This window comes from Zootoca vivipara, chromosome 13, assembly GCF_963506605.1.
Source record: "Zootoca vivipara chromosome 13, rZooViv1.1, whole genome shotgun sequence".
In the NCBI taxonomy this organism is placed as follows: Eukaryota; Metazoa; Chordata; class Lepidosauria; order Squamata; family Lacertidae; genus Zootoca; species Zootoca vivipara.
Window position 1 is genome coordinate 48,189,746 of NC_083288.1, and position 20,988 is coordinate 48,210,733.

The 20,988-nt window shown below is 48.8% G+C and overlaps 1 protein-coding gene across 1 annotated transcript; it reads right to left on the bottom strand.

The window, feature by feature from the left end:
• Window positions 1-5,509: 5,509 nt before the first annotated feature.
• On the bottom strand, window positions 5,510-20,925 carry SLC22A17 (solute carrier family 22 member 17). The gene is made up of 10 exons (XM_035135611.2): window positions 20,714-20,925; window positions 19,032-19,371; window positions 17,552-17,655; window positions 14,976-15,130; window positions 13,182-13,347; window positions 12,089-12,222; window positions 10,813-10,918; window positions 9,280-9,503; window positions 8,426-8,537; window positions 5,510-6,120 (listed from the first exon to the last, which is right to left on the bottom strand). The coding sequence occupies exons 2-10, from the start codon at window positions 19,359-19,361 to the stop codon at window positions 5,805-5,807; spliced, it is 1,647 nt and encodes a 548-aa protein (XP_034991502.2). The 5' UTR covers window positions 19,362-19,371; window positions 20,714-20,925; the 3' UTR covers window positions 5,510-5,804.
• Between the last annotated feature and the right edge of the window lie 63 nt (window positions 20,926-20,988).

The window sequence follows — 20,988 nt, forward strand, 5'->3', positions numbered from 1 at the left end:
TTAATAAAAAATAAAGATGTTTTTTGGAAGAAAGATGAGTGTTGAGTGATTTTTTAAATTAGTTTTCAATTACAATCCAGTAATAGCCTCATTATAACAATTCCAATTTATAATACCAATCATTTATAATGCCAATCATTCAAATATTGGATTATATAATTTAGATAAAGTGGCGTCCACCAGATTTGATGATTTGGTTATTTTCTTTATTTCTGCATTCCATAACCTTACCAATTTCCATTGCATTCTGGTCATCATAATAATCCCTTATACAACAAATGCAGCATTAATAGCTTCTACAGTATTCATGTTGGCCCATTAAATGATTTATAAAACTGCAAGTGAAGTACTCAAACTATATCCTCCTTCCTGTGTGGGGCAGTTAATCTATCTTTCTGTGGTGTTTCTTCCTGTCCTTGTAAGATGTTATGTCTTCCTTTCCCCCAGTTGTTGCCGTTTCCCGGCAGGCCTTGGGCGGGGCTGGTGAGTACTGAGTGATCTTGCAGCCAGGACTCCCGGGTTCCACTCATACGAATAAAGACACATAACCTCTTCCTTTTGGAAAATTTAATTTAATTTCTTGTGCACTTTAACTGCTTTCCTCAAAGCAGGAAGTTGATTTTAGAAATTGTTTAAGAGCACAGTTCAGGACCTCTGCCGCTCCTTAGCAAGCAAGCAGCTCCTCTCTGGCTGATAGAAATATCACCTGCATCAAGTTGCCTTCAGCCAGATTGGAACACACACACACACACACACACACACACACACACACACACACACACACACAGTGGCTGCAGTGTCAGGGATGAGCTGTGGCAGCTGCATTCCCTTTTTTTAGTTAGCCGCAGAGCACCAATGTGGCCATTGTCTGTTCCTGTGGGACTGTGGCAGGTAATCCTTAGTGAGCAAGCAATTGAGAGTTTGCAAACCAGGCGCTTCGAGCGAGGAAACAAGCTAGGAGACTGCTCGGATGCCGGTGGAGGAAAAGCGGTCTAAAACAAGTGGACACTGGTGAGGGCTAAACATTGAGCCTCCTTGGTGGCAGTGAAGGCAGAAAAGAAGGTATATTTTGCTGCCTCCACTGTTCTGGGTCCTGTCTGGCCTGAAGGAGGTGGTGGAACAGACGGAAGCTCACTGTTGACTTGTTTGCAAAGCATTTTGAAGATGAATCTGCTTTAATCCCCTGGAACCTTGGCTGCTGTTAACGGCAGATGGATCTCAAGGCTTTTCCAGAACACAGTCTAGTCCTGTCGCATTGGATGAGTTTCGCTTAGTAAGGCTCCGTGGACAAGGCCGCATGTACTCTGGGCCCTTTCCTAAGGAGGCATTAATCCAGCGCTCTGGCCCAGCCAGTTGTCTCTTCCCTGTTAGTTTTTATCAGCCACAAGGGCCAAGGAGCCAGAGCTCAGGTGGCTGTCCTGCCTGACCCAAACAACTGGAGGTGAATGCCTCCTTTGAAAAGAGGGAAATGTTAAGTAACTACTGGGCAGTTGCCAATCTCCCTTTGGGAAGGGTTCTAGAGCAGGTGGTGGTGGACCAGATCCAGAAGCTCTTGGGATAACAACTGATTTTCTAGATCCATTCCAATCGGGGTTTGGGCACAGAAACTGCTTTGATTGCCCTATGTCTGGGGTGGCCAACTCCCAAGAGACTGCGATCTACTCACAGAGTTAAAAGCGTGGTGATCTATCCCCTTTTGGGGGGTTCAGGTCAAAGTTGAGCTTTTGGGGGGGGGAGGAAGAAAGCCCTGTTTCTTTGGGGTGCAGGGAAAAATCCAATGTTGTTCAGCTGCTTTGGGGGGAGCCAGTGATATACCAGTGATCTATCAGAGACGTCCAATGATCTACCTGTTGGACGTACCTGCCCTATACGATGACTGTTGGGAGAGAGATGGGAAACATCCCTGTTAATTCTCGACCTCTCAGTGGCTTTCGATACCACCAAGTTTGGGGTGGGTGGCACCGCTTGGGGTCATTCTGGTCCTACTCGGATGCTCATTTCTAGAGGGCAAAGCTTGGGGAGTGGTCTTTGGCCCCTGGTGTGTGGGGCTCCTCAGGGTTCAGTTTTATTCCTCTTGTTGTGGAGCACTGAGTGGAATTACGGGCTTGGAATTTCATTGTCAACAATATGCTGACAACACCCAGCTCCACTTTACATCTGCAGGTGAGGCAGCGATGTGCTGGGCCGCTGCCTTGCCTTGGTAATGGACTGGATGAGAGCCAACAAACAGAAGCTCAATCCAGATTTAAGACTGAAGCCCAGCTATGCCTCTATCCGGGCAGGGATAACCTAAACCTGTTGTCCCTGCTCTCATAACCAGGTTTAGAAACTTCAGCTAGTGCAGAATTAGGGGCCCATTTTGAGCCTATTGCACCAATCCTGGCTCAATTGCACTAGCTGCCAAGTAGCTTCTGGGCCCAATTCAAAGTGCCAGTGTTTGACATATAAAGTCTTAAGCGATTCAGGACCGCGACCCAGGCCCTGCGATCAGCACCCGAGGCCCTTCTTTGTCTGCCTCCATGAGAGGTGTGGAGGGCAGCAACACGAGGACGGGCCTTTTTCTGTGGTGGCTCAGTGTTTGTGCCTTGCTCCTTCATTACATATATTTAGGTCCCAGACGAAAACATTCTTCTCCCAGGCCTTTGATCAATATTCTATGGCCTTGGAAATGTGTTGGGTGTGTGTTATTGCTTTGTTTCCATTACCAGCTTTCTGTTGTATTTTCATGTTGTGAACTATCCCAAGAGCTTCAGGTGAAGGGCAGTATACAAATTTAATAAATAATAATAGTACTCATGTCGTCCCATGGGAGCAATGCTACCATTCTGGGCTTTAGAAGTCTGGTGCAATGGAATTAGCTTCTGGAAATCCTGGCCATCTTTTGAGGAATCTGCAGTGTTTCTGAGAGAGGGGGAATATACAGGCAAGCCTGAAACTTATTACCTGAACTTGGCTGCGTATTGCCTTTCTGCCCCGTTTATTGGTCTACGTACTGAGCCTAGGGCTTGCCGATTGGAAGGTCGGCGGTTTGAACCCCCGTGACAGGGTGAGCTCTCATTGCTCGGTCCCAGCTCCTGCCAACCTAGCAGTTCAAAAGCACATCAAAGTGCAAGTAGATAAATAGGTACTGCTGTGGTGGGAAGGTAAAGTCACAACAATCCCTAGATAGTCCACTTGGAGGACTGAGGAGGAACACATGACTAAGCCTAGTTTCCTGTTCCTCCCACATGCTAATTAGATGGGAAAGGTGGCAGATAAATTCAGAAGCCAGATGCCATTTCCCTCTCTTACTCCTGGACTCTTGGAATACACACATCTAAGAAGCAACATCTTAGTGAGACTCTCTCTAGGCTTCCAGCCCAGAGAGAGATGAGATGGAGTCTCACTTCCTATAAGTGAACTTCACATGTAGGTATATACAGTATATCACTTTTTACCTAAGCCAGTCTACCTCTTGAGTGTGCTGTATCTCAGGAAGCCTGTAAGTAAATGTCTTTTATACTTTTAAGAGCATTGTGTCATGTCTTTTCTTTTAAGAGGGATAAAGGGGAAAATACACTTTATTTTACAGGCTTAAATTAAGCCTGCTTTTCTGCTGTGCATTTGCAAAAGGGAATGTTACTCTGCTAACTTTTGGAGCTTGCTAGCACAAGCTGGGATAGGAGATATCTAACAATATTTCCTCATCCACATTCCTGAACATTCCCACACATCTGAGCAGCAAACTTGCTGGGCATGCCATACAGCTCTGCATCGAGAGAGACCCAGTTGGCTTTTCCGTGCAAGGACCTCTCAGGGCAGCCTTCCCCCCAGATGCTTCGAACTACAAATCCCATCAGCCCTAGATGCCTTAGGACAGGGCAGCCTCTGCCCCCAACCCCCAGGTCTTGAGAACGCCCAACTCCCACCATCCCTGCCCATTGGCCCATACTGCCTGGAGTGGGAAGGAGCTGTGACATCAGGAGGGCTGTAGGCCCCCTACCTGCGCTTGAGGGAAATGCTAGCATTTGGGGGGGGGGAGCGGGCAAGGGTCCTGGGACAGTTGCTGTTCCATGTTGAGGAAGGGCATCCGCTGCAGTTGCATCCCAACTCCACGAGGAACCCGGGCAAACGTTTTTAGCACCGCTGAAATAAATGGGGCGAAGCAAAGGATTCTGAAGAAGTCCCCCCCCAACTTTAATTTGCATTTAGCTTATTAACAGTCAGTAGTTTGTTTCCCGTAGAAAGCAGACAGCCATCTTCCCAGAGTCTCCTGTGTGGGTTGCGTTTTGAGTCACCAAAAGAGCAGGTGGAGTGGTCCAGTCTGTTCCTTCCCACAGTCAGGCATCTCCCCCCCCCCTTCCTCCTCGGTGATAAAAATTGGCATTTTATTTGGGCCCAGAGGAGTGGAACAACCAGTTGTACCTGATGTGTGCATGTCAATGCTTTATAAAGTATACAAATGGGCAGGGAGGGAGGAAGAGAAGGAATTAGGTTTCTTTGCTCTTAATGCCGTAAGTAAGGCTGCAGCTCGCTGCTTCCTTTTGGCAGTAAGGAAGCAGAAATCCAACAAGGTTTTGCTCCCTCCAGGATGGTAAAACAGGGAAACGCCGCTCAGCTTAAAAGATGCAATCCTGACCCCCCCAAGTATTGAGTAATGGCCATGGAGTGCAGCAGGGGATTGTGGGATAGGGGTTGAGTGAGCAGCCCTCTTTTGCAAGATAATGGAGAAGAATATAGAACAGCCCACTTTTAAAAGGCTCTTGCTTCCATTTTGGGGTTAAGTCAACTCTGGCAAGAGTGAGATTCAAAGCCCTTTGTGCTATGAAAATGATGACTGAATGTAGTGCATAGGTTGAAAGCTGTGACCCTAACTTTGAAAATGGCCTCTAAACTTTCCATCTTGGCCTCAGTTTTCTAAATCTGTGAAATGGGAACAGAAGCAATCTAATCCGAACGAATCCTCTACGGTTCAGTATCATGGGGCAAGTTATATCCCCAAGATGGTTAAATATCCAATACGGATGTTTTTTTCCCCAGACTGGAGAGCAGCCAAGCATTTTTAGGGGGGAAACTACAAAAACAGATGGGAGGTGAGGAAACACCTCTCTAAATCTGGCACCCTGTTATTTCTGCCAGGGCTCCTGAGCCTTTGAACACCTGACTGCCAGAAATATGGCAGGGAAATAATAATAATAATTTATTATTTGTACCACCTGTCAATTTCCACTTGCACAATGGCCAAGACGAGGGATCAAGGCAGACAGCTGCTCTTTCGGGGCGGGGAACTCGGGAGAAAGGATCTGGCTTTCTGGAAATACTGTACCTAGGAGGTTATTATTATTATTGCACACAGAGCGGTCTTGTTTTGTGAGGGTTCTCTGTAGCCTCCCAACCACGAAAGCCTGCATGGTCAGGGTGTGGGTGTGTGTGGTCTCGGGCCAGGCTTTGTCCAGTGAGCCACACCAAATCGCCAACTGAACTGCATGTGCGTGAGGAGCCGGGGGCCCAGCCAGTTCATGGCTTAAAAAAAAAAGAATCAAAAAATATAAATGGTCAGCGTTGCTAATGGTTTACCCCCACCCACCCTGCGACGTGGAGGAAACGGCAGCTCTCCTGCCGCTGCTTCTCATGCTACGCCGCGGAACGAAACGGAGAAAGGTGGAGGCCCACTCGGCGATGTCTTCTTCTAGCCTTGCCTTTCGCCTGCTGAGCCAGCCCTAAGCTGGGGGTCGCTGCGAGGCCTCGGTGAAGCCCCAAGCCACGCGGCAGGCAAAGGTGGTCCAAATCCAGCCAGGGTGCGTACGGCGGCGGCAGAGGGTGCATCAGCTGGCCGGGTTTGGCGTGGACAGCAGAGGGACGTCGTCCCGCCGGGTGGCTCCTTCGGCGTCCCGGCCTTCTCCTCCTCCGGACCGGCGGAGCAGCGAAGGCCTCCGGTAGAGTTCCCCGTCGCGGAGGCCCTCGGGCAGCCCCTTCCGCTTGCTCTCGGGCAGCAACATCAGGCAGAGGAGGGCCAGGATGTTGAGGGAGGCCAGGACGATGTGCTCGAGGAAGGAGCCATGCTGCTCTCGCAGCCGCAGCAGAGGGGCGCTTAGCCCACCCAGGGATGCCACGGCCAGGATCAGGCCCAGGCCCTTGCCCCTGTGGAGGGAGAGAGAGAGAGAGAGAGAGAGAAAGGGCCTTGGTGATGTGAGCCTGAAACCAGCTGCCATAGGGACGTTATCACGAAGGTTGCGGAGTTTGGGGTGCTTCAAGGGCAAGGCTGAACAAGCAGCAGGATGTTGTAAATCCTTGCTCCTGCGTTATCTAACAAAGTTATCCAAAACAGGTGGATGGCGAAGGCTAGAGAAAGAGCTGTGAGCGGAAAGGAGCGGCAAGGCTGCTGGAAATGGAATGAAAGAGAATATAGAAGCTCAGAATTGTAGACTTGGAAGGGACCCCGAGGGTCATTCAGTCCAACCCCCTGCAAGGCAGGAATCTGGACTAAAGCAGCCGTCCAACCTCTGCTTAAAAACCTCCAAAGGAAGGGGAGTACACAAGTATGAGGGGGAATTGAAAATTATTGCGCCCTTAAAGTGCTTGGTGGCTTATGGAGTTTGGAAGGGCTCTGCCCCAAGCAGCATGACATTTTACTTGGGTTAGTCACAAAACGTTACGCAGGGCACTGAAGGATGAGCCCCGACGGCTAAAGGCACCTCGGCTCCAGCCATTCGCCTGCCTTCCTCGCTCTCAGCATTTTAAAGAGTTCAGCAAGCTGTGCCCATGTGCTTATGTTCCCAGTCTTAAGGACTAGAAACTTATTTTGTTTTATATATAAAGGTAAAGGTACCCCTGACCGTTAGGTCCAGTCGCGGACAACTCTGGGGTTGCACGCTCATCTTGCTCTATAGGCCGAGGGAGCCAATGTACAGCTTCCAGGTCATGTGACCAGCATGACAAAGCCGCATCTGGTGAACCAGAGCAGCACACGGAAACGCCGTTTACCTTCCCACTGTAGCGGTCCCTATTTATCTACTTGCACTTTGACATGCTTTCGAACTGCCAGGTAGGCAGGAGCTGGGACCGAGCAACGGGAGCTCACCCCGTCGCAGGGATTCGAACCGCTGACCTTCTGATCGGCAAGCCCTAGGCTCTGTGGTTTAACCCACAGCGCCACCCATGTCCCTGTTATATATATAATTTTTTATTACATTTTCTGTTTTACAATTTAGAATAGTCATTTAAACATCCTTAAAATATCAGTGAACTTCCCTTCTTCTCTTTCCATGGTTCATTTTGCGTACCATAAATCCCTGCATATTTTACAAAAACTATACCATTCAGTATTCCATTATTACATCTGCCAAAACTTACTTACACGGTTGAATTTATCTTAATGCTGCCAGCGTTTTCAAATGAACACAATTCCCCCCCCCATATATTCAATAAACCTTTTCCAATCTTCTCTAAACGTATGTTCTTCTTGTTCTCTTATTCTATATGTTAAGTCTGCAAGCTGTGCATATTCTGTCATCTTAAATTGCCATTCTTTTTTCATTTGGACCTCGCTCGTTTTCCAATGACTAGAAACCTTTTTGAAAAAAGGACAGCATGGTCTTCATGAAGCAGAACTCTGTCCTGATACCAGTACCAAACACTTTTAGATTTTTATAGTTCTTTAGATATACCTTCTATTTTGATACTCCAAAACGTTATATAGATTATAAATGATTGTGCTACACCCTACTTATGCTGGTCTACAACCGTAATAAAGATTTGATTGATTACCAAATTCTGTGCATGTGTGGCAATGCCGCCACGAATTTATAGAGACACAGGAATATACTGCTGGTCCATCTAGGTTAGTAGAGTCTACACTGACAGGCAGCAGCTCTCCTGGGTTTCAGGAGGGGGAAATTCCAAGTCCTACCTTCAGATGTTGAGGAGTTGAACTCGGGACCTTTCAAAGCAGGCATTAGACCAGGCAGGGCCAAACTTGGCCCTCCAGCTGTTTTGGGACTACAGCTCCCACCATCCCTGACCACTGGTCCTGTTAGCTAGGGATGATGGAAGTTGTAGTCCCAAAACAGCTGGAGGGCCAAGTTTGGCCACACCTGCATTAGACCCTACTGAGCTACAGCACTTCCTCACCTGCAGCTGCTGGGGAAGCGAAATAAGGAGAGCAACAAAAGGACAGTTAATGGCCACAGCTTGAGGGCTAGAAACATGAAAGAGAAAAATGGGGTCCAGGGCAGCTGTTCCCAAGCCGTTGGCGAAAGAAGGGTGGGCTGCAAAGTACCGAAGGAGATATAGCCGGGGTGGAGTTTTAAAACAGGGCCACCTTCTCACAGTTTCACAACCCCCCGTCCACAACTGCACCTTACATTATTGTACAGTTCCCCAAAGAATCCTGGGAGCTGTAGTTTGTTAAGGGACTGAGAGAGGCCTCTCGCTCTCTCCACCTCACCTGATCACGGTGGGGATGACCTCCGAGGCGAAGAAGATGCTGAGGGATCCAGCAGCGTGGGAGGAGAAGAGGCCAAGGATGGAGAAGGTTCTCCGCGCAGCATCGTTGAGATCTGCAATGCGGAGGGAGGGAATGGGCAGAAACAGGGTGAAAAGGGGTTGCCTAAGAGAGGTCTCAACCAACAGAAGTGGCTCCAAATATTTTTCCACTCAAAGCATAGAATCATAGAGTTGGAAGAGACCACAAGGGCCACCCAGTCCAACCCAGTACTCCAGGTGAGGTCTGACCAGAGCAGAATACAGTGGTACTATTACGTCCCTTGATCTAGATGCTATACTCCTATTGATGCAGCCCAGAATTGCATTGGCTTTTTTAGCTGCTGCATCACACTGCTGACTCATGTCAAGTTTGTGGTCTACTAAGACTCCTAGATCCTTTTCACATCTACTGCTCTCAAGCCAGGTGTCACCCATCCTGTATTCGTGCCTTTCATATTTTATTTTATTTTTTGCCCAAGTGTAGTACTTTACATTTCTCCTTGTTAAAATTCATCTTGTTTGCTTTGGCCCAGTTGTCTAATCTGTTAAGGTCATTTTGAAGTGTGATCCTGTCCTCTGGGGTATTAGCCACCTCTCCCAATTTGGTGTCATCTGCAAACTTGCTCTGGATGCCCTCAAGCCCATCATCCAAGTCATTGATAAAGATGTTGAATAAGACTGGGCCCAAGACAGAACCCTGTGGCACCCCACTAGTCACTACTCTCCAGGATGAAGAGGAGCCATTGATGAGCACCCTTTGGGTTCGGTCAGCCAGCCAGTTAAAAATCCACTGAATGGTAGCTCAAAGCGACTTACACTCTCCCAGGCCCAGCAGGATCAGGGAAGCGATGCCAGCCAGCGTGGTGGTGAGGAGAAGGATCCCACGACGTCCGTAACGGTCCACGCTCAGGCACAGGAAGAGGCAGCCGAGTCCCGCACTGCCGGATGAGAGCAAGTAGGAGAGGTAGAAGTTGGCCCGTGGGTCCTCCAGGGATTCCCAGGCCAGCAGGTAACAATGGCAGATGGCGTGGGCGATGAATCTGGAGAGGTGCCATGCAGAAAACAACAACAACGCAATTTAATTTTTAGTATTTATATCCAATAATTGGGGGATTGGAGGGAATGAAAGGTGACCCGGAAACTACAACTAATCCAGAATGCGGCAGCTAGACTGGTGACTGGGAGCGGCAGCCAAGACCACTGAAAGACGTACATTGGCTCCCAGTACCTTTCCGAGCACAATTCAAGGTGTTGGTGCTGACCTTTAAAGCCCTTAATGGCCTCGGCCCAGTATACCTGAAGGAGCGTCTCCATCCCCATCGTTCTGCCCGGACACTGAGGTCCAACACCGAGGGCCTTCTGGCAGTTCTCTCCCTGTGAGGTTACAGGGAACCAGGCAGAGGGCCTTCTCGGTAGTGGTGCCCGCCCCGTGGAACGCCCTCCCATCCGATGTCAAGGAAATAAACAACTCTCTAACTTTCAGAAGACATCTGAAGGCAGCCCTGTTTAGGTTTTTATGGATTTTTGCTTTTATTATGTTTTTAGATATGTTGTAACCCGCCCAGAGTGGCTGGGGAAACCCAGCCAGATGGACGGGGAAGGAAGGAAGGAAGGAAGGAAGGAAGGAAGGAAGGAAGGAAGGAAGGAAGGAAGGAAGGAAGGAAGGAAGGAAGGAATAATAATGAAAGCATCTTGTGGGAAGAAAATGCATCCAAACCAAAATCACCCCAATGAAAAACAAAAAGAAAACAGAACAAAAATTAAAGCAGCAGGAGTTTTTTAAAATATAAAAATCATGGAAACGTAGGGTAGGGAGAAAATAACAGGGAAAACTGACGAATACCTTTAAAAATATTTTTAAAAGAGCAACCAAACAGTGATCTACTCAGTTTCGATACAGTTGTAAATGGCTAGTGCATAAATCTCATAGTTTCTCTCAAAGGGAAGTTGAGATGAAATTGTATGTTATAAAAAGGAAAGGAATTAGGACCACTGCAATGGTTATACACATTCTAGATCCTCGCATGGTGTGATGGCTGATTAAAAGTTCTGTAAGAGTGGATCCCGATGTTAAAAGCCACCTAGTGGTCTGTGCTCCCCCTTAGGCTGCGTTTCCTATCAAGAGAGGAGACTCCAAATCGAGGTTCTTGGCTCTCACACCCAATTCACAGGTCTGGAAGAACATGCGAGTGCCAAAGAGCCTTCCCCAAAAAGTTACGGCCAGTTTCACCCCTACGAGGTGTTTCCTCATCGCTGAATAACTTCCTCATCTCGAAGCCCCATTTATACCTCCCTGACCCCCACCAATGCCAAGACTTTCTGCTTCAGGACAAAGAAAGGTGGACTTACGTAGTGAAACCGAGGATGAGAACATTCTTCCAGATGTTTCTGCAGGACAGCACGGCCCGGAACGAAATCTGGGCTGCAGCAGGGAGGTGGCAGACACTATCAAGTTCTTCAGAAGCAGATTTTTTTTGGGGGGGGGACACACACAAAACAAAGAGGTTGAAGAGAAGGGCATTCCATCCATGAGGAGACGCTGCTGTCACACAGCTCTCCTCCTGCATTGCTCCTTTTTACTGAAATCTATGCCAAGTCTTCATTGAGCCCCATTTATTAAATCTGCCAGGACAATCAAAAGGCATCTCTCGCTTTCAAAACTCGCCAGGAATTGACCCCAGGCATTTTGCAGCCTCCCTCATAGAATCATAGAATCATAGAGTTGGAACAGACCACAAGGGCCATCCAGTCCAACCCCCTGCCAAGCAGGAAACACCATCAAAGCATTCTTGACATATGGCTGTCAAGCCTCTGCTTAAAGACCTCCAAAGAAGGAGACTCCACCCCACTCCTTGGTAGCAAATTCCACTGCCGAACAGCTCTTACTGTCAGGAAGTTCTTCCTAATGTTTAGGTGGAATCTTCTTTCTTGTAGTTTGAATCCATTGCTCCGTGTCCGCTTCTCTGGAGCAGCAGAAAACAACCTTTCTCTCTCCTCTATATGGCATCCTTTCATATATTTGAACATGGCTATCATATCACCCCTTAACCTTCTCTTCTCCAGGCTAAACATACCCAGCTCCCTAAGCCGTTCCTCATAAGGCATCGTATCCAGGCCTTTGACCATTTTCGTTGCCCTCTTCTGGACACGTTCCAGCTTGTCTGTATCCTCCTTGAACTGTGGTGCCCAGAACTGGACACAGTACTCCAGGTGAGGTCTGACCAGAGCAGAATACAGTGGTACTATTACTTCCCTTGATCTAGATGCTATACTCCTATTGATACTCCCTCTTTGGAGTTCGTGATAGGACTATAAATTCTAATTTTGTTGCTGCCTATATAATCTCTTGCGACTTTCATTTATGTTGCTCTGCCCTGTAATACGTATCTGAATAATGTGCTTCGTTTCCTTTTAAAAAAAATCCCTTTGCTTTCTTAATGCTGGTTATTGTCCGCCTCAATAAAGGTTTGAGAGGTATGTATATATTTCTATATATATTTTAAAGGGGCAGGTGGAAAGGAGGGCAGAGGCTTCCCACTGAAAATGGCAGAAAATGGCCTGCTCCCTGTAAAGGCTCCCAGTCTTTGGATCAAAGCCCTCTTGGCATATTCTTCTTGAGACTCACCTTCCAGTGCCTCCTGAGCCTCCGACTCCTGGCTACCACTGCCCTGAGACAGGGCTATCAGGATCTCCTTGGCTTGGGCTGTCCGTCGAGTGGCCAAGAGCCACCGGGGTGAGTCTGGGTACAATCCAGGGCAGCTAAGCAGGATCAGGGCAGGGGAAAAAAAATCAGGGGTATCAGGCAGCGTTAGAAACTGAGATATGAAAGCTAGGAGCGAAATGCCACCTTAAACCTAGGTTATGGGGAATGCAACAACACAATGTCTAGGCACACTTTTTTAATGGCAAGAATACAAAGCTGAAAATGAATGAACTGCAGCTAAAATCTTATGTTCATTTTTGGCATGGTCTAATCCTCATCTGAAGACTGCAGCAAACAACAACAACAACAACCATTTATTATTTATACCCCGGGTGCTAGAATGGATGGTTTGATGATTTACTTTATTTCTGCGTCCCCAAATCTTACGAATTTCAATTACACTCCAGTCAAAATAGCAACCCGTTATACAACAATTGCAATATTAACGACTTCCATTCGTATTGACACATTAAATCAGGGATCCCCAAACTAAGGCCCAGGGTCCGGATGCGGCCCAATCGCCTTCTAAATCCGGCCCGTGGACGGTCCAGGAATCAGCGTGTTTTTTACATGAGTAGAATGTGTCCTTCTATTTAAAATGCATCTCTGGGTTATTTGTGGGGGATAGGAATTCGTTCATTCCCCCCCAAAAAATATAGTCTGGCCCCCCACAAGGTCTGAGGGACAGTGGACCGGCCCCCTGCTGAAAAAGTTTGCTGACCCCTGAAATGATTTATAAATCTACAGGTGAAGCATTCAAACTATATCCTTGTTCTTCCCACGTGTGGCAATTATTATTCTGTCTGTGATGTTTCTTTTTTTGTCCTTGTAAAATATTATGTTTACCTTTTCCCGGTTGTTGCTGTTCTCCTCCATGCCTTGGGCGGAGTTAATATCCCATTCTTATTGTATTATTGTAATTGAAAACTAATAAACTAATAAAAATATTATCCAAAAAAGAAAGGCCTTCTGCCTGGTTTTGGCAAGAGGTTTCAGTGACGCAGCCACAACTTACCCATAGAGGAGGCAGAGGCCCAGCCCAGCCGCCATGACGCCCTGCAAGACCCTCCAACCTCCACACGCCAACGCCAGCCCCAGAAGCAGGAAGTGCCCCCCAACCATGAGGAGGTCCGCCGCCATCGTCACGGGCAGCCGCTGGGGAGGGCAGCACAGCTCCAAGCCTGGAAAGGAGGAGAGGAGGCGGGCGAGTCAAGGCACGGCCAGGCGAAGGGGGGGGATTTTAAAGCTGCAATTAAATATTTTCCAGGGGCAGGGAGGGTAACAGAGTGGGGGGTTGACATGGGAAACAATGAAAACGCCAGACGAAAACATCAACAAAACTCCCAAAAGCGGTGGTTCCCAACCTTTTTTTGGGCCATGCCCCACCTAAGCATCTCTAAAATCCTGGTGCCCACCCCCATATGACATATAATTCTTATTATTCAAAAAGTGAACTCCTATTCACATGGAGGAAGCCTAAAAGGCCGTTAACTATTAATAGCTCATTCTCAAATTGCCCCCCTTAAAAATCAAATTGTTGGGAACCACAGCCCTAAAGCAAAGTATAAGAGCAAAACTAAGTAGTCGTAACCTTGGATCTCGAACGCCTTGGCTCTTGAACGATCGAAACCTGGAAGTGAGTGTTCCGGTTTTCGAATGGTTTTCGGAACCTGAACATCCGACGGGGATTCTGTGGCTTCCAATTGGCTGTAGGAGCTTCCTGCAGCCAATCAGAAGCCGCGCTTTGGTTTCCGAACGTTTTGGAAGTCGAATGGACTTCTGGAACAGATTCCGTTCGACTTCCAAGGTACGACTGTATCTCACAGAGTTAGTATTTAAGAGTCAAACTCCTGAAAGGCCGTAGCTCAGGGTTAAAGTGTCTGCTTTGGACGCAGGAGACCCCAGGTTCAAATCCCTGCAGGGTAGGACTGGGAGAGAGCCCTGCCTGAAATTCAGGAGAGCGTTTGCCCATCTGCTAGATAAGGTGATTTCCCAGCCATTACCCTCCTAGTTCCATCAACTCATCTCCAGTGCCTGCTCTGTAAAAATGCATGATAAACTGTGGTTTGCACAATCCACTAAGTAATATAATAACACAAAACAGCAACAATCCATTGCACCTTTAGGGGGAAAAAAGGTAAAGGGCCCCTGTTAAGTCCAGTCAAAGGAGACTCTGGAGTTGCAGCGCTTATCTCGCTTTCAGACCGAGGGAGACAGCGTTTATCCACAGACAGCTTTCTGGGGTCATGTGACCAGCAGAAAGGACTGTGATGGAAACCAGTGCGCACGGAAATGCTGTTTACCTTCCCGCCGCAGTGGTACCTGTTCATCTACTTGCAGTGGCGTGCTTTCGAACTGCTAGGTTGGCAGGAGCTGGGACAGAGCAACGCGAACTGCCGACCTTCCGATCAGCAAGCCCAAGAGGCTCAGTGGTTTAGACCACAGCGCCACCCGCGTCCCAACAATCCATTGCACCTTTATTCAAACCCCAATTAAAACTATTTAAGGAATGCAACAAAAACGATTTGTTTTAATTAAGGCAACCAAACAAAGCTGGATTCAGCGCCAGCAGCCTGTCAAGTGCAGTGGTCATTTACACCTGCTGCCCCTTGCCTATTTGCACCCCCCCTAGTGAAACTCACCACCCCCCAGAGGGCCGCAGCACCCACTTGGAGAACCACTGAGCTAGGTGCACCAATGACTTGATTCAGCACAAAACAGCGTCTTGTGTTTCCTACGTTGCGGCCTTCAAAGGAGGAACCCTACCAACCGATGGATTCGCTTGCACAACGTACGAGAGGATACTCACGGCTAAGGTAGAGGGAGAGCTCCATGCCCCCCAGCATCGCCCCCCAGAGGCAACGGCCCAACATGAAGACGGAGGGCGAGGCGGCAAAGGCAGCCAAGAGGCCCGCAGGACAACCCAGAGCCAGGGCCAGGAGGAGGGTCCCACGCCGTCCCACACTGCGGATGAAAAGACAAAGAGGGTGAGAGGTTGCTCTGCCGATTCTTCTCTCTCCCCCTTCCTAGCCCAAGCTCTTCCGAGTCTTCCACAAAGGTCTGGATTAAAAGGTCAACTTTGCGACTTTCTTGAAGAAGCAGCTAAGCAGTAAACCCTATGCAAATCCAGGTTCAGGGATATTTTTAATGATTTTCATCAAGGTTTGGGGATTTATTTATTTTCTAATTGTAAGTTGTGTGTCCTCGTTTCTCAATTTGACCCTTTTAAATGGTTTTGTATGTTTTGTGGTAGTATCATAGTATCTTTAATTTTACTTTTTACTATTATATTCAAATGAAGGATTGAATATTGCTCTATCAGCCAATCACCCATTCCCACCACCCTTCTGAGTAATAATAATAATAATAATAATAATAATTATTATAATTATTATTATTATTTATACCCCTCTCATCTGGCCGGGTTCCCCCAGCCACTCTGGGCGGCTTCCAACAAAATATTAAAATACAGGAATCCATCAAACATTAAAAGCTTCCCTAAACAGGGCTGCCTTGAGATGCCTTCTAAAGGTCTGGTAATTGTTGTTCTCTTTGACCTCTGGTGGGAGGGCGTTCCACAGGGAGGGTGCCACTACCGAGAAGGCCCTCTGCCTGGTTCCATGTAACTTGGCTTCTCGTAGCGAGGGAACCACCAGAAGGCCCTCAGCGCTGGACCTCAGTGTCCGGGCAGAACGATGGGGGAGGAGACGCTCCTTCAGGTATACCGGACCGAGGCTGTTTAGGGCTTTAAAGGTCAGCACCAACACTTTGAATTGTGCTCGGAAACGTACTGGGAGCCAATGTAGGTCTTTCAGGACCGGTGTTATGTGGTCTCGGCGGCCGCTCCCAGTCACCAGTCTAGCTGCCGCATTATGGGTTAGTTGTAGTTTCCGGGTCACCTTCAAAGGTAGCCCCACATAGAGCGCATTGCAGTAGTCCAAGCGAGAGATAACTAGAGCATGCACCACTCTGGCGAGACAGTCTGAAGGCAGGTAGGGTCTCAGCCTGCGTACCAGATGGAGCTGATAGACAGCTGCCCTGGACACAGAATTGACCTGTGCCTCCATGGACAGCTTTGAGTCCAGAATGACTCCCAGGCTGCACACCTGGTCCTTCAGGGGCACAGTTACCCCATTCAGGACCAGGGAGTCCTCCACACCTGCCTGCCTCCTGTCCCCCACAAACAGTGCTTCTGTCTTGTCAGGATTCAATCTCAATCTGTTAGCCGCCATCCATCCTTCAACCGCCTCCAGGCACTCACATAGGACCTTCACCGCCTTCACCATGGACACGAAAGCTCACACCAATGACAAACTTAGTTGGTCTCTGAGGTGCTACTGGAAGGATTTTTTTTTTTTACTACGTCAGACCAACACGGCTACCTACCTGTAACTTGAAATATTATTGTAAGCAATTAACATCACTAGCAGGGTTACCTGAAGGCTTGCAATGAGAAGTTGTCTACCTTTCCATATTTATTTAAATTGTGAACTATTTTGTAATGAGTGTAATTGGAACGGGAAAAGCGTACAAAACGCAATGACATAGAGGTTAATTTTGAAAGCCATGAGGAGGGAGGGAAGGAAGTCGATAGGCTCTAAAGAGCAAGGGAAGTAAAAGTAGATACCCCGTATTTCTCCAAAAAAGAAGACACCGTCTTATATTTATTTTTCCTCAAAAAAACACACACTATGGCTTATTTTCAGGGGATGTCTTATTTTTTTCCTCCTCCTCCTCCTCTTCCTGCCGCGGCCGGCGTTGCTGCTGTGCCTATCACTATGCCTTATTTTCGGGGAGGGCCTTCTCCGTGGTGGCGCCTGCCCTGTGGAACGCTCTCCCAACAGATGTCAAAGAGGAAAACAACTACCAGACTTTTAGAAGACATCTGAAGGCAGCCCTGTTCAGGGAGGCTTTTAATGTTTAATAGACTAATGGGTTTTATTTTTCTGTTGGAAGCCGCCCAGAGTGGCTGGGGAAACCCAGCCAGATGGGCGGGGTATAAATAATAAATTATTATTATTATTATTATTATTATTATTATTATTATTATTATTATTATTATATTCCTTGAATGCTTAAAAATCCTGTTACGTCTTGTTTCATGGCTACGTCTTATTTTCAGAGAAACAGGGTAATAATAATGTGAATGTATATTATTAAATGGAAAATAAATAAGAATCCTATATGAAAATAAATAAATAAAAGAGTCACGTCGGACAGAAGCTGGAATGGATGTGCTTGGCCCAATGAGCCACTGGCCGGATCCGGCAGGCTTTCCTTATGGATCTCGTGGGAGCGAATGCCATCGTCTTCATGAGAAATGGCTTCCCCTGCCAGCTGCCAGCTGCCCCATCGACAGGCCCGCTGCCTCACCCTCTGGCTTACCTGTCGGCCAGGTGTCCCAGGAGCAGCGCCCCTGCGGCAAAGCCCAGGAGGAAGCAGAGCTGCTCCAAGGGGACAATCCATCCACGGAGACAGTCCAGGGACCACTGAGGAGAAAGAGAGATTAAAAGCAGCAGAACAATGGAGAACATCACGTTTATACGAGGGCAGAAATATTGGCGGGTGGATGCAGCCCAGGTCACTTCCAACTTTTGAGGCCCGTAACTGTAACTAAAATAAAAATTAAAAGGACCACCAGCCAGTAGAGCGAGGGACTCTTAATCTCAGGGTTGCGGGTTCGAGCCCCGCGTTAGATTCCTCCATTACATGGGGCTGGACTAGATGGCCCTCAGGGGTCCCATTTAACTCTACGATTCTATGATTCTGTGACCACACACACAAAAAACATATCCAGGTTTCCCCCCCCCCCTCCCAAAGAGTGAGTGGTTTGTTTCTATAATCAGCTGATGGGAAAGGTCTAACCTTGTGCCATCAGAACCAATATATTTATTAACATTTATATGCACATTTCTCTGTATTTAATACGCCAAAATCTTTATCAGCGATATAGATTTTTACCCAATGCTTCTCTTATTTGCTTAAATTTGCAGCTCTGAGTTGAGAGAGTTGCATCGCATTTTGGCTCGATGTATTTAAAAAACAGGTTGCAAACTTTATCAATAACCCGCAAATGAACAAGGATGTAAATTTGAGATCCTAGAAGTCCGGAGCCAAACTGGCCCTGAATGGATGCATTCTTGTGGCAGCAGACAGACGTCAAAGAGCTGGAAGGGAGGATGGGGCAAGTGTGACCCCCATGTTCCCCAATCCTGCTTTCAGGGTCTGGCAGTGACTATCCAGCAGTATGGGAACAGGGAGAATATACCCTGCACATGCTCAGGAGCATGGCAACAACAAGCGTTTACACAGTGCTTTTGAGCAAAGGGTGCGGAAGCTAAAATTCAAAACAAGTGGGGGGGGGAGGCAAAGCATAGCAAGGAATCTGTGCATGGGCTCAGATGCAATCTTCCCATTATTATTATTATTATTATTATTATTATTATTATTATTATTATTGCAGTACAGTACATCATGTGATTCAGGTTGAGCCCAGCGTTGAAAGCCAGTTTGGGGATTGGCTCCAATTAACTGCTTTGTGTAGGAGTTAAGGAACATGTTCTATAAGAAAGTTTCTGGCACTATATATTTGTTTGTGTGTGTGTGCGTGTGTGTTTGCGTCTGCCTCCTTTAAAGAACTCAGAACAGGCATAACTGCTTATTCCCACTTCATCCATTTTATATAGACACAACCACCATGTAATGCAGTTAACTCAGTTAACTTCCTGGGGATTCGAACTCGGGTCTCCTTGGTCTAGCACGAGAACCACTGCACCCCTCAGCCTCTCCTGGGTCCGGCGAGGGTAGGTGGGGGCAGGAAATGGACCTCGGTGGCAACGTTGAGAGGGGATTTGGGGAATCTCACCTCGGTCACCGGATTGTTGGTGAGGGCCGGGAGGCCTCCATATTCCCAGCTCTGGCAGCGGGGGTCCCAGCAGGTCGCGTTGTCCGGGAACTGGGTGCTGTTGGGATCTCGGCAGTGGCGTGGAGGCGTCAGAGTGAAGAGGGCGTCCGAGCCGGCTCCGAGCCCCAGGATGAGGCATGGCAGGCAGGTCAGGGCCAAGAGGAGGCGCTGCCTTCGCCCCCCAGCCCCCAGCCGCCCCAGAAGCCCCTCAAAAGACGGGGGCCCTTGGTCAGAAGCCACAAAGTCCCTCCGTGGGTCCCCGGGGTCCGGAGTCGGGGGGCTGGTATCCATGGGGTAGTGTCTGCAGTGAGAGAAAGAGCAGATCATAGAATTGAACTAGGGGTCATCTAGCCGAACCCGCTACCGTGAAAGAATCGTTAACGCTTGGCAACGGCTTCCTGCACCAAGGAGCCTTCAGTTGAGAACAGGGGTCCCCAAACTTTGACCCCAGTTGTACGCGAGCGTCAGGCTATGGCCAGGAAGATCTGGGTTCAAATCAGTCATGAAGTTCCCTGAGTGACCGTGGGGAAGTCTCATGCTTCTCTGCCCAGCCTAACTCTCAGGGTTGTTGTTGAGAGGACGGAAGAGAGAGGAATGAACTGTGTACGTAGCTCTGACCTCCTTGAAGTGTCCCCCACCCCCTTAAATGTAATAAGTAACTAAATACACAAGGCCAGCAATAAAGCGGCCAGCCGCTCGGGTTTCATCCCGCAAATCCCCAAATGAGCAGAAGCGTAAAAGGTGGGGTCAAACAGAAGGGAGGGAGGGAGAAGGGCAGGTGGCAGGAATAGGGAGGGCCTGGAAAGCACACAAAAGGGGGCAGAGGAGAAGAAGGGGTCCACATTTATCTGGCTCAGGGGTAAAGCATCTGTCTTGAATGCAAAACACCCCCAATTCAATCCCTGGGATTTCTATGGTGAATTATGGGTTGAATGAAAGGGGAAAGGGGCGGGCACTGTGGTGTTGTGTAGTGGTTAGAGTGTCATCGGACTAGGACCCAGGAGAGAGACCAGGGTTCGAATCCCCACTTGGCCATGAAGGCGTGACCTTGAGCCCAGTCACCTGCCTCTTTGCCTAACCTACTTTGCAGGGTTGTCCTGCGGATTAAAGGGGGGGGAGCATCATGAGGCCCACCCCCTTGAGAAAAAGGTGGGGATAGAAATGCAAATAGATAAATAAAATACAGGGGGACAGAGGTGGAGGTGAGCAAAAATCGGGTGGGTGGGGTCGTTTTCGCTGCAGGGAGGGAAACATAATAACGGGCTGCGTGTGTTTTAAGCGGGGGGGAGTCCAAAAAGGGAAGAAGGGGGTGTGTGGGTGATGGAGGGAGCCGGGAGAGGGAAGGGGGGCGTCCCCTGGCGTGGAGAGCCGAGGCAGGCCTCCCGTTTCCGCATTCCGGGTCCCAGGGAGGCGGAGAGAAAGAAAAAACGACGGTGGGAATAGGAAGAGGGAGAGCGAGGCGGGACATGGGCGCGGGGGGGGGGGGGCAGAAGTCTTGGGGGAGAAAAGAGAGAAGGGCGGATGGATGAGGCCGGAAGAGGGATGGAGAGGGGCGCGCGCAGAGCAAAGAGGGGGAAATGGATGGAAGAAGAGAGGGAGAGAAAGAGAGACAAAGGACGGGCGCACCGGGTGACCAGACTCACCACCAGGCGCGGGGCGAGGGCGGGTGGCCGCGCTCCGGGAGGGTCCCCATGGGCGAAGAAGGGTGCTGGAGCAGCGGAGGTGGCCGGGGGGACGCTGCGCTCCGAGATCGGGCTCCGTGCGCGTCCAGAGGCTGGGATCGCGCAAGGGGGCGACGCAGGCCGGGGCGGAGCGAGGCTGCCTCCGCCCCACAGCCGCGTCCCCCCTGGCACAGCCTGCTCCGCCCTGCAACCTCGAGCCGGGCAGGCGCGGCGAGGGACGCCGGCCAAGGGCGAGA